Source organism: Cetorhinus maximus, chromosome 13 (assembly GCF_964194155.1).
Source record: "Cetorhinus maximus chromosome 13, sCetMax3.hap1.1, whole genome shotgun sequence".
In the NCBI taxonomy this organism is placed as follows: Eukaryota; Metazoa; Chordata; class Chondrichthyes; order Lamniformes; family Cetorhinidae; genus Cetorhinus; species Cetorhinus maximus.
In genome coordinates, this window is record NC_135891.1 from 120,179,551 (window position 1) to 120,195,565 (window position 16,015).

General features: G+C 44.5%; 1 protein-coding gene across 15 annotated transcripts in view; it reads right to left on the bottom strand.

The window, feature by feature from the left end:
• myo9bl (myosin IXb-like) overlaps positions 1–16,015 on the bottom strand; it is a 134,823-nt gene that overhangs the window by 104,020 nt on the left and 14,788 nt on the right. For all 15 annotated transcript variants that reach the window (XM_078556158.1, XM_078556164.1, XM_078556170.1 and 12 more), the window contains exon 2: positions 2,365–3,268. In XM_078556158.1, coding sequence (XP_078412284.1) covers positions 2,365–3,201 — 837 coding nt within the window. In that variant the 5' untranslated portion in view covers positions 3,202–3,268. The remainder of the gene's footprint in view (positions 1–2,364; positions 3,269–16,015) is intronic.

The following is a 16,015-nucleotide window of genomic DNA, read 5'->3' on the forward strand; positions in this document are numbered from 1 at the left end:
TGTTGAAGAGTCATTCGGACTCAAAACGTTAACTGTGTTCCTCTCCGCAGATGCTGTCAGACCTGCTGAGTTTTTCCAGGTATTTTTATAAAGAGTTTAACCTGATCTACATCATCTTCAACAGTATTACTGGGCTAAATACAAAAGCTGCAGTTGGCAACTTCCCCACTGATGTATGATGCACCTCTCTCTAATTCATCGTCTTAAGATTCCTTGCATGTTCAATAACATACCTGCTTTGCACAACAGCGATAACTACCATTTGTATAGCGCCTTTCACATACCAAAACATGCCAAGGTGCTTCACAGGAGTATCATCAAACAAAGTTTGCCACTTAGCTACGTAAGGAGATTTTAGGACAGATAACCAAATGCTTGCTCAAAGTTTTAAGAACCATATTAAAGGAGGAGAGAGAGGTTCAGAGAGGGAATTAGAGTGTTAAGGGCCCAGGCGCAGCCACCAATGGAGGAGAGATTAAAATTGGGGTGCTCAAGAGGTCAGGTATGGAGGAGTGCAGAGATCTGGGAGGGTTTTGGAGTCGGAGGGGGTTTTAGAAATTGGGGGGTTGGGGAGGGGGGTGGTGGTGGTGGCAGTGGTTGGTGATGAGGCCGTGGAGGACGATTGAGAGTTTTTAAATCAAGGTATTGCCAGACATAGGGGCAGCATTTGATGCGAGTTAGGTACAGGCAGCGGAGTTTTGAATGAGCTCAAGTTACAGACCTGGAGGTCACATGACTGTAGGAGCTCCCCTCTGTCCCTCTCCGCCAACCCCACCAAAGCACAAAGATCCTGCTTTTGACAATCTAGAAACCTTTATCTCAGCCACATTTCTGTTAAATAAAAGGCGCAATTATTTGGAGATGGAAACTTTCTCAGTTCTCTCACAACCTGAGGTCAAAACAAGAAAGTCTCAGATTCCATCTCCTGCTGAGCTAGCTGATCTCTGTTAACGTGGCAGTGGTGCCTACAATCAGCTCAATTTAGTTGGGGGTGGTGGTGGGGGCGGTGGGGGCGGGGGGGAAGGTGGAAATCAGTCAGGGTTCTCACTCCCAAGCAGTTATCCTGGACTCGTGTTCCAAAGTACTGTGTTCAAGTGAGTACACACAATTGGGTTCATCGGTGATGCTCCCCACAGTTGAACAGCTGCTGAGACTCTCAGTCTCTAAGACACCCATGCCTGGGAGCCATGCCTGAGAGACAGTCAGAAATGGATGGGGTGGGGGAATGAAATATAAAATGGACAATATCGTAAATGAGAAACTTAAAATATACACACACACACACGGACAGGTGGCTGGACATGGGAGGCTGCTTTGCCCTGACTGCACTAAACACTGACAGTATTAATGAATACTGGTGCCCTCCACTGCAGGTACATGTGCTGACTCCAAGCTGTGTGAACAAGCCGGTTTGTGGAGAGTTATCAGGCTGAAGGAGGGTGAGGGGGCCCATTGATTCAGGGCCTTGGGCTGCAAGAGGAGAGTCAGCTGATCCGACACTGGGCTCTTGCATAGAGAATAAAAACAGGAAGGAATTTTTTTTCTTCCCCTGAGAGAATGGAGAGTTGCATGCGGCCTGTGAAACCCCCTCCCCCACACAAACAAATCACCAACCACATCTTCTGCTTTATGGCTTTGCACAGAAGAATCTGAGAGAACTGAAAGCACCAGGGACGGAGAGGAAAGTATCAAGGCAGCAGTCACAGCTGGGAGTCCGGTACAGGTAGGGGGCTGCCAACTCTCCAGGACTGAGCTGCAGTCTCCAGGAATTAAAGAATAATCTGCAGGGTGCTGCAGTGAGCAACTCCCAGGGAAAAGATACCACAGCTGCTCAAGAAAATTGTGCTTCTTTTAAATTTCTTTGGACGGTTCTGTTCACTGATCGTGAACATTTCAAATATATAAATGCAGGATGTTCGTTTGACAGGTCAGGGGAGGGGGGAGGGGGAAGGGGTCAGCGGGGCGGGGAGGGGACAGGGAGGATGGTGGAGGGGTCAGGGGGAGGGGGGGAAGGTGACGGGCTAGGGGAGGGGTGGGGAGGGAGGGGGAGGGGATGGGGAGGGAGGGGGAGGGGACAGGGAGAGCGGGGTAGGGGACAGGGAGAGCAGGGGAGGGGGAGGGGACAGGGAGAGCAGGGGAGGGGGAGGGGACAGGGAGAGAGGGAGAAGAGCAGGTATGATATGCCAGCTGGACTCCTTGCATGTTGTTTCACACAATGATACTGCGACTCTAACAGCCAGTCACATCTCTGTTGAATTTCAATCCCAATTCAAGGTTAAGGGGAATACCAATTCTTTCTCCCCAAGAGATACAAAACACAAAGCTTTTTGAGATAGCCAGAAGACGACATTCCAGGAATCTTACCTCTAGTACCGGTCCAGCGCCCAGAATGGTTCTCTCAACCCCACTGGCATAGCCTTTCTGGCTCAGGGCAGTCAGGCAGTGGATGAGGAAATTGGTGCTTTGGGTCTTACCAGAACCGCTCTCACCTGAGATCACGATGCACTGGTTAACCTGCTTCCTCAACATGGTGTGATAAGCAACATCTGCAATGGCAAAGATGTGAGGTTCCAGTTTCCCCAGCTGGTGGTTCTCGTACATCTTCATGTACTTGGGATTGTAAATGGGCAGGAACCTGAAGGGGTTGATGGCGATCAGGATGCTGCCTGCATACGTGTAGATTTTGTGCTTCAGGAACCTGGTTTTGAATGTTTGTAAGATGCTCTCTTCTGTCAGATGGGGCAGTTTGCACAGGTCATCGTACAGGTGTGGCTGAGGGGGCAGGAAACCTCGTTCCACCAGCCTGCGTTTCTCCCGCTCCTTGGCCACAAGTTGCAGGTTGATGTAACGAATGGTGCCATCACTGTTCCTCTCCTGAAGGAGAAAGTAATAGCCCTCACTCTGCGAGTGGCTCTCCTGTGCCCTCCGGGGCCACAGCAGCACTCGCTGGACTGGCAGGTCATTGGCATCAAGGATCCACTCTTCCCCTCCAGACTCCTTCACCTCTGCCAACACATAACATTTTGAGGGGTCAAGGTTAAGCTTTCCAGTCACCTCTCGGATCACTTCACCAGCCGTCACATCTTTGGTAGCTGGTAGTTGGCAGCACACGGAGTTCTCAGTACAGAGGCTCGGGCAAATCTGAAGGGTATAGATCTTGCCTTCTCGGTTATCTGCAGCACAGCCATCTTTAATATTCATATTGCCTCAAGTGTCGCCTGCTCACCATTCCGCACTCACTTTGTGCTCAGGGTACGTCTCCATCAATCTGCAAGAGACAGCGAGAGGGCAGAGAGATTATTAAAGGCCTCTTCAAATAGATTTCATACCCTCCAATTGGAAGGGTATATGAGTCAAAGAGTCAGCATCAAACACTCCCAGGGCAGATACAGTCCAGGGTTAGATATAGAGTAAAGCTCCCTCTACACTGTCCCCATCAAACACTCCCAGGACAGGTACAGCACGGGGTTAGATACAGAGTAAAGCTCCCTCTACACTGTCCCCATCAAACACTCCCAGGACAGGTACAGCACGGGGTTAGATACAGAGTAAAGCTCCCTCTACACTGTCCCCATCAAACACTCCCAGGACAGGTACAGCACGGGGTTAGATACAGAGTAAAGCTCCCTCTACACTGCCCCCATCAAACACTCCCAGGTCAGGTACAGCACGGGGTTAGATACAGAGTAAAGCTCCCTCTACACTGTCCCCATCAAACACTCGCAGGGCAACATAGCAGGAATAGGCTATTTGGCCCTTCCAGTCTGCTCTGCCATTCAATAAGATCATGGCTGATATGGTTGTCATCTCAACTCCATTTTCCTGTCCACGCACCATAATCCTTGACTCCCCTGTCTATCAAAAGTCCATCTAACTCAGCCTTGAATATATTCAATGACCCAGCCTCCACTTCTCTCTGGGGAAGAGAATTCCACAGACTACTGAACCTCAGAGGAAATATGTCTCCTCATCTCAGTTTTAAAAAGGAGATCACTTATTTTTAAACTGCATCCCCTAGTTCCAGTTTCCCCACAAGAGGAAACATCCTCCTGGTATCGACCCTACTGAATCCCCTTACATCCTTCAATAAGATCACCTCTCATTCTTCTAAATTCCAATGGGTATAGGCACAACCTGTCCAACCTTTCTTCATAGAATAAGCCCCTCAGCCCAGGAATGAGGCGAGTGAACCTTCTCTGAACTGCTTCTAATGCAATTATGTCCTTTTTCAAATAAGGAGACCAGAACTGTACACAGTATTCCAGATGTGGTCTCACCAATACCCTGTACAGCTGCAGTAAAACTTCCCTACTTTTATATTCCATTTCCCTTGCAATAAACGCCAACATTCTATTTGCCTTCCAAATCACTTTCTGTAGCTGCATACTAACTTATTGTAATTCATGTACCAGAACACCCAGATCCCTCCGTACCTCAGAGATCTGTGATTAAGTAATATGCTGCTTTGCTATTGGCTTGCCAAAGTGGACAAGTTCGCATTTTCCCACATTACACTCAACCTGCCAAATTTTTGCTTATTCATTTAGAGGAGTCTACAAAGGGATATAGATAGGTTACGCCCTCTTGACAAGTTAGTTTCCTACCCATCTTGGTGTTATCAGCAAATTTAGCTACAATACATTTGGTCCCTTCATCCAAGTCATTGATAAAGATTGTAAGTACTTGAGGCCCCAGCACTGATCCCTGTGGCACTCCACTAGTTACGACTTGCCAACCTGAAGATGACCTATTTATCCCGACTCTCTGCTTCCTGTTAGCTAACCAATCCCCTATCCATGCTCATATGTTACCCCCTACACCATGAGCTCTTATTTTGTGTAGTAACCTTTGATGTGGCACCTTATCAAATGCCTTCTGGAAATCCATGTACACCACATCTACAGGTTCCCCTTTATCCACCTTGCTTGTTACTTCCTCAAATAACTCTAATAAATTAGTTAAACACGATTTCCCTTTCACAAAGCCATGCTGACTTTGCCTGATACCATTATGATTTTCTAAGTGTCCTGCTATAACCTCCTTAATACTGGATTCCAACAATTTCCCTCTGTCAGATATTAAGCTAACTTGCCTGTAGTTTCCTGCTTTCTGTCTCCCTCCTTTCTTGAATAAAGGTGTTACATTTGCTATTTTCCTATCCACTGGGTCCCTTTCAGAATTTCATAAGGTTATAACCAATGCCTCTATTATCTCTGCAGCCACTTCTTTTAAGACACTAGGATGCAGGCCATCTGGTCCTGGGGACTAATAATTTTCCCTGTGCCTTTTCCCTGGTGATTGTGACTGTTTTAAGTTCCTCCCTCCCTTTCACCTCTTGATTTTCAAGTACCTTTGGGAAGTTTTCCAAGTCTTCTACGGTGAAGACAGACACAAAATACCTGCTCAAATCTTCCACCATTTCCTTGCTTTCCATTTTAATTCACCAGATCACACTCTAGAGGATCAACACTAGCTTTAGCTATTCTTTTCCTATTCAAATGTACACTATACTGCTCCTCTCGCTCTCTCACTGTTAATGGCCCCGCTGCTCCTCTCGCACTCTCACTGCTAATGGCCCCGCTGCTCCTCTCGCTCTCTCACTGTTAAACACCCCACTGCTCCTCTCGCTCTCTCACTGTTAAAGACCCCACTGCTCCTCTCACTCTCTCACTGTTAAAGACCCCACTGCTCCTCTCACTCTCTCACTGTTAAACACTCCACTGCTCCTCTCGCTCTCTCACTGTTAAACACCCCACTGCTCCTCTCGCTCTCTCACTGTTAAACACCCCACTGCTCCTCTCGCTCTCTCACTGTTAAACACCCCACTGCTCCTCTCGCTCTCTCACTGTTAAAGACCCCACTGCTCCTCTCACTCTCTCACTGTTAAAGACCCCACGGCTCCTCTCGCTCTCTCACTGTTAAACACCCCACTGCTCCTCTCACTCTCTCACTGTTAATGGCCCCGCTGCTCCTCTCGCTCTCTCACTGTTAAACACCCCATTGCTCCTCTCGCTCTCTCACTGTTAATGGCCCTGCTGCTCCTCTCACTCTCTCACTGTTAAAGACCCCGCTGCTCCTCTCACTCTCTCACTGTTAAAGACCCCACTGCAAGGACAGGACGGTGTGACCGTAAGTGAAGCAGGTGTGGGGACACCTCAAGGATCCTCAGCCCCTGCAACTGTCCAACAGTTACGAGTTCTTGTAAGCTGTGTGGACGAGAGCGGGGACTGGAGGGAGGATGAGCGAACTGACCACAGCACTGTGGTACAGAGAGCCATTCAAGTAGGGGGAGGAAATAGGAACGTAGGGGACAGTGTAATTAGGGGGACAGATACTGTTCTCTGCAGCCGTGAGCATGTGTCTGAAAGCTGTGCCTGCCCGGTGCCAGGGTTAAGGACATCTCCTTAGGACTGGAGAGGAACCTGGAGTGGGAGGGGAGGGATCATGTTGGTACTAACGACATTGATAGGACGAGAAAGAATTTGGTCAGTTAAAAATTAAAAAGCAGAACCTCCAAGCTAATAATCTCGGGATTACTAACTGAGCCACGGTGCATCAGTCTTCACGGTAGAAGACATTAATAGCATTCCAAGAATACTAAATAATCAAAGGACAAAAGTGGGGGAGGAAATAAATACAATAAGTATCACTGGAGAAAAAAATACCATGGAAACTAATGGGGCTAAAGGCCGATAAGTCCCCTGGACCTGATGGGTTGCATCTTAGGGTATTAAAGGAAGTAGTTACACAAATAGTGGATGCACTGGTAGTAATCTTCCAAGAACCCTTAGATTCTGGAAAAGTCCCAGTAGATTAGAAAACTGCCAATGTAACGCCCTTATTCAAAAAGGGAGACAGATATAAAACAGGTAACTATAGGCCAGTTAGCTTAACATCTGTCATTGGCAAAATGTTAGAGTCTATAATAAAGAATAATAGCAGAGCATTTAGAAATACATAATATAATCAAGCAGAGTTAGCATGGCTTCATGAAAGGGAAATCATGCCTGACAAATTTATTAGAATTCTTTGAGGCGGTAACACGCAGGATAGATAAAGGGGAAGCAGTAGATGTAATATATTTGGATTTCCAAAAGGCATTCGATAAGGTACCACACATTAAGCTACTTGATAAGATAAGAGCCCATGGTGTTGGGGGTAGTACATTAGCATAGATTGAGGATTGGCTAAATAATAGAAGACACAGAATTGGGATAAGGGGGGTATTTTCGGGATGGCAACCTGTAACTAGCGATCAGTGCTGGGGCCACAATTATTTACAATATATATTAATGACTTAGATGAGGGAAGTGAATGTACTATCGCCAAGTTTGCGGATGACACAAAAATAGGTGGGAAGGCAAGTGGTGAGGATGACACAAAGAGTCTGCAGAGGGATATAGACAGGTTAAGTGAGTGGGCAAAAACTTGACAGATGGAATATAATGTGGGAAAATGTGAGGTTATGCATTTTGGCATAATAGAGGAGCTGAATATTATTTAAATGGAGAAAGACTGCAGAAAGCTGCAGCACAGAGGGATTTGGGGGTCCTTGTGCATGAGTCTGAAAAAGCTAGCATATAAGTTCAAGAAATAGGGAAGGCAAATGGAATATTGGTCTTTATTTCAAAGGGAGTGGAATATAAAAATAGGGGAGTCTTGCTAAAACTGTACAAGGCACTAGTTAGACCACACCTAGAATACTGTGAACAGTTTTGGTCCCCTTATCTAAGGAAAGATATACTGGCATTGGAGACAGTCCAGAGAAGGTTCACTAGGTTGATCCCAGGTATGGAGGGATTTTCTTATGAGGAGAGGTTGAGTCAGTTGGGCCTGTACTCATTGGAGTTTAGAAGAATGAGAGGCGATCTTATTGGAACATATAAGATTCTTAGGGGGCTTGACAGGGTAGATGCTGAGAGGTTGTTTCCCCTTGTGGGAGAGTCTAGGACCAGAGGGCATAATCTCAGAGTAAGGAGTCACCCATTTAAGACAGAGATGAGGAGGAATTTCTTCTCTCAGATGGTAGTCAATGTGTGGAATTCTTTACCACAGAGGGCTGTAGAGGCTGGGTCATTAAGTATATTCAAGGCTGAGATAGACAGATTTTTAATCAGTAAGGGAATCAAGGGTTATGGGGAAAAGGCAGGAAAGTGGAGTTGAGGATTATCAGATGAGCCATGATCTCACTGAATGGTGGAACAGACTCAATGAGCCAAATGGCCTACTTCTGCTCCTACACCTTATGGTCTTAAATTCTTGTAGAAACGTTTAAAATCTGTTTTTATATTTCTAGCTAGCTTTCCCTCATACTCTAATTTGTTCCTCTATTTTTTTCAGTCTTTCTTTGCTGGTTCTTAAAATCTGTCCAATCTACTGACCCACCACTAGCCTCGTAGATTAAAGTCACCTTCCTTACACACCCCATTTATTTCTTCCTGTATCCTTTGTCCTACAGTCTAACTACTGTTTAGGGGCCTATAAACTACTCCCACAAACGATCTATTACTTTTCCTCTTTCTTATCTCTAACCAAATGGATTCTGCATCTTGCTCTATGAAGCTAAGTTCATCTTTCACTACAGTACTAATACCATCCTTAATTAACAGAGCTACCCCACCGCCTTTTCCTAGCTTCCTACCTTTTTAAAATGTCAAATACCCTTCAATATTCAGGTCCCAGCCTTGGTCACCCTGCAGCCATGTCTCTGTGATGGCTATCAGGTCATACATATTTATTTCTTACTGTGCCAATAATTCATCCATTTTTGGGGTTAGATACAGAGTAAAGCTCCCTCTACACTGTCCCCATCAAACACTCCCAGGGCAGGTACAGCACGGGGTTAGATACAGAGTAAAGCTCCCTCTACACTGTTAATAAAAGCAAAATACTGTGGCTGCTGGAAATCTGAAACAAAAACAGAAAATGCTGGAAAATCCCAGCAGGTCTGACAGCGTCTGTAGAGAGAGAGAAACAAAGAGCTCCGAAGAAGGCTCATATGGGCTCGAAACGTTAAATTTGTTTTTCTCTCTCCACAGAAGCTGTCAGACCTGCTGAGATTTTCCAGCATTTTTTGTTTTAGTCCCTCTACACTGTCCCCATCAAACACTCCCAGGACAGGTACAGCACGGGGTTAGATACAGAGTAAAGCTCCCTCTACACTGTCCCCATCAAACACTCCCAGGACAGGTACAGCACAGGGTTAGACACAGACTAAAGCTCCCTCTACACCGTCCCCATCAAACACTCCCAGGACAGGTACAGCACGGGGTTAGATACAGAGTAAAGCTCCCTCTACACCGTCCCCATCAAACACTCCCCAGGGCAGATACAGCACGGGGTTAGATACAGAGTAAAGCTCCCTCTACACTGTCCCCATCAAACACTCCCCAGGGCAGGTACAGCACGGGGTTAGATACAGAGTAAAGCTCCCTCTACACCGTCCCCATCAAACACTCCCAGGACAGGTACGGTGCAGGAGCTCCTGACCTCTGCTCGTACCTTTGTGCTGCCGCGATCAATCGCTTCACCCTCCCCAATATGTCCTTTGTGGTTCCTCTTCAGGGCCCTGCTGATACCACACTGGCCTGACTCAACACCATCAACATATTTGTACTGATAACGTCTCCTTCTGCGTTTGCATGCTCGCCTCTGTGAACAGCCCCAGCTTGAATGCTCATTCCAAATACCGTTGAATATCATAGTCTATCACATAATACAGAGCATGAAATAGAAGCCAGGTGGGTGGTGGGTCAGTGCCTGGATGCATGGACACCTAGTTCCACCTCACAGCCTTCTCTATGATCAGATTGGAAATGAAAAATTTGAAGTGTAGTTATAACCTCCCACCATTCGGGGCATTGTAAATCTGTTTTACATCTCGACTGCAGCGACAGCTCAATCAACCTTTTCCATTTTCATTATCGTTAAGTAGCAAAAGTTACAGTAAGAACATTATTTTGAAAAGATAAGTTTGAATCCCTCCCCAAAAAGGACAGAATAGAAGACGACATCTGAATCCCTTGTTCCAATTATCACCCCGGTAGATCAACCTTTAATGTTTTAATCCAGCGCATCTCATAGGCACAGAGCAGTCTCAGTGACCCAAGGTTCTACCTCTATCACTAACCCAGTCATTCTGACCAAAAGTGCTTGTGTGTGGATATTGCGCAAGGACAGAAATGAGCTGGACTGAGATTTCCCCCATCGTGGCATTTCCAGCTCACAAGTACAGAAGGGGTGAAAATCACATGGATTTCCAAAAACAATGGTGTGATGGTGATGAGCAATATGAGTATGGCTCACTCACTCTGCAGGTCAGTGTAACTCAAGAGTTATGAGAACAGAGTCACTCGTGTGAACTATGGGCGATTCTCCCAGACCCCAACAGGGATCCATCTATATTAAACATTTTACATTTGGGCATACAATCTGTTCATACAACTTGACTTCTGATTGTTATATTTTCACAATCTCTTTTGAGTCACCTTTTTTCCTATTACAAATTCCACCATGAATATTTATAATGGAATTTGCTGTGTAAACTCATTCCACCATCTGACCATGAAGTTTCCACAAACTGTTCAAATGCTCTCTGAAATGTTTCTCGTGTGCCATTTTCTTCCTGGATAAATGAAATCCCATATGCCGTCACTAAGACTATCTAATTCCATCCCCATAACACTGCCAGACATCCCCCTCCTCAGCTCATCTGCTGCTAAAACTCTTTTATATGACTCAGTTACCTCTAGACTCGACAATTCCAGTGCAGTTCTAGCCAGTCTCCTATATTACACCCTCCACAAACTTGAGTTTATCCAAAACGCTGCTGTCTTGTGTCTCAACTCACACCAAGCCTGTTTCATCAATCTCCTGTGCTTGCTGACCTTTACCAGCTACTGGCTAAGCAGCGGTTCAATTTTAAAATACACTTCCTTGTTTTCAAATCTTTCCACGGCCTCATCCTTTCCTAACTCTAATCTCCTCAAGCTCCACAACACTTTGGGTTAAGTGCTGTCATAGGAACATAAGACTTAGGAGCAGGAATAGGCCGTTTGGCCCTTCAATAAGATCATGGCTGATCTTGTTGTGGTCTCAGCTCCACTTTCCTGTCTGCCCCCCCATAACCTTTGACTCCCTTGTCTATCAAAAATCTGTCTAACTCTGCCTTGAATATATTCAATGACCCAGCCTCTGCTGCTCTCTGGGGAAGAGAATCCCACAGGCTAATGACCCTCTAAGAGAAAAAAATTCTCATCTCCACCTTACAAGGGAGACCTCTTATTCTTAACCTGTGTGTCCTGTGGTTCTAGTCTCCACCCTATCAAATCTCCTCAGGGTCTTATATGTTTCAATAGGATCACCTCTCATACGAACAAGGAGGAGTAGGCCATTCAGCCCCTCGAGCCTGCTCTGCCATTTAATAAGATTATGGCTTATCTAATAGTAGCCTGAAATCTCACCTACCCCTGATAACCTATCACCCCCTTGCTTACCAAGAATCTATCCACCTCTGCCTTAAAAATATTGAAAGACTCTTCTTCCACCACCTTTTTAGGAAGAGAGTTCCAAAGACTCAGGACCCTCTGAGAGAAAAAATTTCGCCCCATCCCTGTTAGAAATGGGTGACCCCTTATTTTTAAACAGTGACCCCTAGTTCTAGATTCTCCCATAAGAGGAAACATCCTCTCCACATCCACCTTGTCAAGACCCTTCAGAATCTTATATGTTTCAGTCAAGTCACTGCTTACTCTCCCAGGCCCAAATTGCTGAACCTTTCTTCATAAGAAAAACCCTTGATCCCAGGAATGAGTAGAGTGAAACTTCTCTGAACTACTTCCAACACAATTGCATCTTTATTCAAATGAAGAAACCAAAACTGTACACAGTATTCCAGATGTGGTCTCACCAAGGCCTAGTAGAGCTGCAGTAAAACATCTCTACTTTTATATTCCATTCCCCTTGCAATAAATGCCAACATTCCATTTGCCTTCCAAAAGACTTGCTGTACCTGCACGCTAACTTTTTCTGATTCATGTATCAGGAAACACAGATCCCTCTGTAATGCAGAGTTTTGTAATCACCTTCCATTTAAATAATATGTTGCTTTTCTATTCTTCCTGCTAAAGTGGACAATTTCACATTTTCCACCATTATACTCCCATCTGCCAAATTTTTGCCCACTCACTTAACTTATCCCTTTGCAGACCCTCTACATCCCCTTGATGATCTACATATCTTGGTACCATCAGCAAATTAATACCATATATTCTGCCCCTTCATCCAAGTCATTGATGTAGATTGTAAATAGTTGAGGCCCCAGCACTGATCCCTGTGGCACTCCATGAATTGTAGATTGCCAACCTGAGAAAGACCCATTTATCCCTATTCTCTGCTTCCTGTTAGCTAACCAATCTTTTATCCATGCTAATACGTATACACCATGTCCTCCTATTTTGTGTGGTTACCTTTGATGTGGCACCTTATCACATGTCTTTTGGAAATCCAAGTACACCACATCTACAGGTTCCCCTTTATCCACCTTGCTTGTTACTTCCTCAAAGACCTCTAATAAATTAGTTAAACACTAATCCCTTTCACAAAACCTTATGAATCTGCCTGATCTCATTATGATTTTCTAAGTATCCTGCTTTAACCTCCTTAATAATGGATTCTAGCAAATTCCCTTTGGCAGAAGTTGGGCTAACTGGCTTGCAGTTTCCTGCTTTCCATCTCCCTCCTTTCTTGAGTAAAGGTGCTACATTAGCTATTTTTCAATCCTTTCAGAATCTAAGGAAGTTTGGGAGATTATAGTCAATGCCTCCACTATCTCTGTAGTCACTTCTTTTAAGACCCATTGATGCAGGCCATCTGGTCATAGAGTCATAGAAGTCTACAGCACAGAAAAAGGCCCTTCGGCCCATCGAGTCTGTGCCGATCAAACAAGTACCTAACTATTCTAAGCCCATTTTCCAGCACTGGGCCCATAGCCTTGTATGCCATGGCATCGCAAGTGCACATCCAGATACTTCTTGATGTTATGAGGGCTTCTGCCTCTACCACCCTTTCAGGCAGTGAGTTCCAGATTCCTACCACCTTCTGGGTGAAAAATTCTTCCTCACATCCTCTCTAAACCTCCTGCCCCTTATCTTAAATCTATGCCCCCTGGTTATTGATCCCTCCACCAAGGGGAAAAGTTACTTCCTGTCTACCCTATCTATGTCCCTCATAATTTTATACACCTCAATCATGTCCCCCCTCAATCTCCTCTGCTCCAGGGAAAATAACCCCAGTCTATCCAATCTCTCCTCATAACTAAAACTCTCCAGCCCAGGCAACATCCTGGTAAATCTCTTCTGCACTCTCTCTAGTGCAATCACATCCTTCCTATAATGTGGATTCCAGAACTGCACGCAATACTCTAGCTGTGGTCTAACCAACGTTTTATACAGTGCCAGCATAGCCTCCCTGCTCTTATATTCTATGCCTCAGCTAATATGGCTTCTTAACCATCTTGTGGACCTGTCCCGATACCTTAAGGGACTGGTGGACATGTACACCAAGGTCCCTCTGATACTTGGTACTTCCCAGGGTCCTACCATTCATCGTGTATTCCCGTGCCTTGTTTGTCCTGCCCAAGTGCATCACCTCACACTTATCCAAATTAAATTCCATTTGCCACTGATCAGCCCATCTGATCAGCCCGTCTATATCCTCCTGTAATCTAAGGCTATCCTCCTCACTATTTATCACCCTACCAATTTTCATGTCACCGGCGAACTTACTGATCAACCCTCCTACATTCAAGTCTAAATCATTTATATATACCACAAACAGCAAGGGACCCAACACCGATCCCTGTGGAACCACTCTGGACACAGGCATTCAGTCACAAAAACACCCCACGATCATCACCCTCGGCCTCCTACTACTCAGTCAATTCTGGATCCAAATTGCCTTGGATCCCATGGGCTCTTACCTTCGTTATCAGTCTCCCATGCAGGACCTTATTGAAAACCTTGCTGAAGTCCAATCTACGTCAACTACATCAAATGCATTGCCCTCATCTACACACCTGGTCACCTCTTTGAAAAATTCAATCAAATTGGTCAAACATGACCTCTCCTTAACAAAACCAAGCTGACTGTCCTTGATTGATCCCTGCCTCTCCAAGTGTAGATTAATTCTGTCCCTCAGAATTGCTTCCAATAGTTTTCCCACCACTGAGGTTAGACTGACTGGCCTGTAGTTCCCTGGTTTATCCCTTCCTCCCTTCTTGAATAACGGTACCACATTGGCTGTTCTCCAGTCCTCTGGCACCTCTCCTGTGGCCAGAGAGGTATTGAAAATTATTGCCAGCGCCCCTGCCTCACTCAACAGCCTGGGATACATTTCATCCGGGCCTGGAGAATTATCTACTTTTATGTCTGCCAGACCACTTAGAACCTCCTCCCTTTCTATGCCGATTTCTTTAATTATATCACAGTCCTTTTGCCTGATTTCCATACCCACATCACCCCTCTCACTTATGAACATCGACACAAAGTATTTCCGGGGACTTGTCAGCCTTTAGGTCCCAGCACCTTTTCCCTGGTGATGGTGCTTGTTTTAAGTTCATCCCTCCCATTTACCTGTTGATTTTCAAATATCCTTGGGAAGTTTTCTAAATCTTCTACTTTGAAGACAGACACAAAATACCTGTTCAACACCTCTGCCATTTCATTGTTTTCCATTATCAATTCCCCAAACTCTCTCTCTCTAGTGGATAAACAATAGCTTTAGTTATTCTTTTCCTTTTTAATACTTGTAGAAACTATCAGTTTTTATATTACTAGCTAGCTTTCTCTCGTACTCTAATTTCTACCTCTTTGCTATCTTTTTAGTCATTCTGATCTCTTGCTCATGTCTGCTGCTGTCGAGGCCCACGCTTTGGAACTCCTTCCCTAAACCTCTCCACCCTTCTCTTTTCCTTTAGATGTTCCTTAAAACCATCTCTTTGACCAAGTTTTATGTAATAATCTTGAAGAACCTTTTGACATTTTATCATGTTAATGGCACTACAGAAATACAAGTCGTTGTCCAAAATTAAATCACCAACAAGATTAAATTTACCCATTGAGTTTTTTTTGCAAGTCTCTTAATGTTTTCATTAAATTCTTACTTGTGAGCCTTAGCTTCCTACATTAACCCGGAATCTGACTTCATCTTTTCTGCCCAGACCTATGACCCTGAACATAAATTTGGATTGTGCAGAATACCTAATTTCCCAGGATATATCGATATCATTCACCCAACTCTATGAATAGAATTATTTTCTTTAGTTTCTAGCAGTTTACGCTCAAAGACTTTTCAAACTTATTTGAAGAAAATTGCAAAATATTATTAAAATATACATTGAATGTGCATTCATAAGAGAAAAACACTGATTATGCATCTACTGTCATTTAGTTTTTCTATTGTATAAACTTTATAAACTTCAGAAATTGCATTTAGTTCAGAGAGAGTGCCTTTCCTCTTTTTAATGAGTTCATTTTTCTGAAACCTATCTCAAATTTTGAAGCCTCTAATTAACATGTGATCATGGTGTGAGACGTTTAAACAAGCTAATTATCAATGTTTTGTTAACAGTTAGTCAATGTAAACATTCCAATTTACTCTCAATAATTTACTTACAATATGTACTCTCTGATTTCTCTCTGTTGTTGTGCATGGATGATTTATTTGATTTTCAGCCCGTTAAATATTTTTGGCATGATGTGCATGCACAGTAACTTAAAAGGGCTAGTTTGTGCGTAGCCTGCATTGTAAACTTAGATGGAATATTGAAATCAATCATTAACAACTATCAGACAGTGGCCCAGAGGCCAAGAGAGAGAAAGAGACACCCACAGCTTTTCCAAATCCCAGGCTTCCCTCCATATTATCAGATCAAAGGGCTCCTTTCATCCTGTCAAAATACAGCAGAACAATTACAGAAGCCCATCCTCTACAGTCCCCTCCAAACCAGTTAAACAAA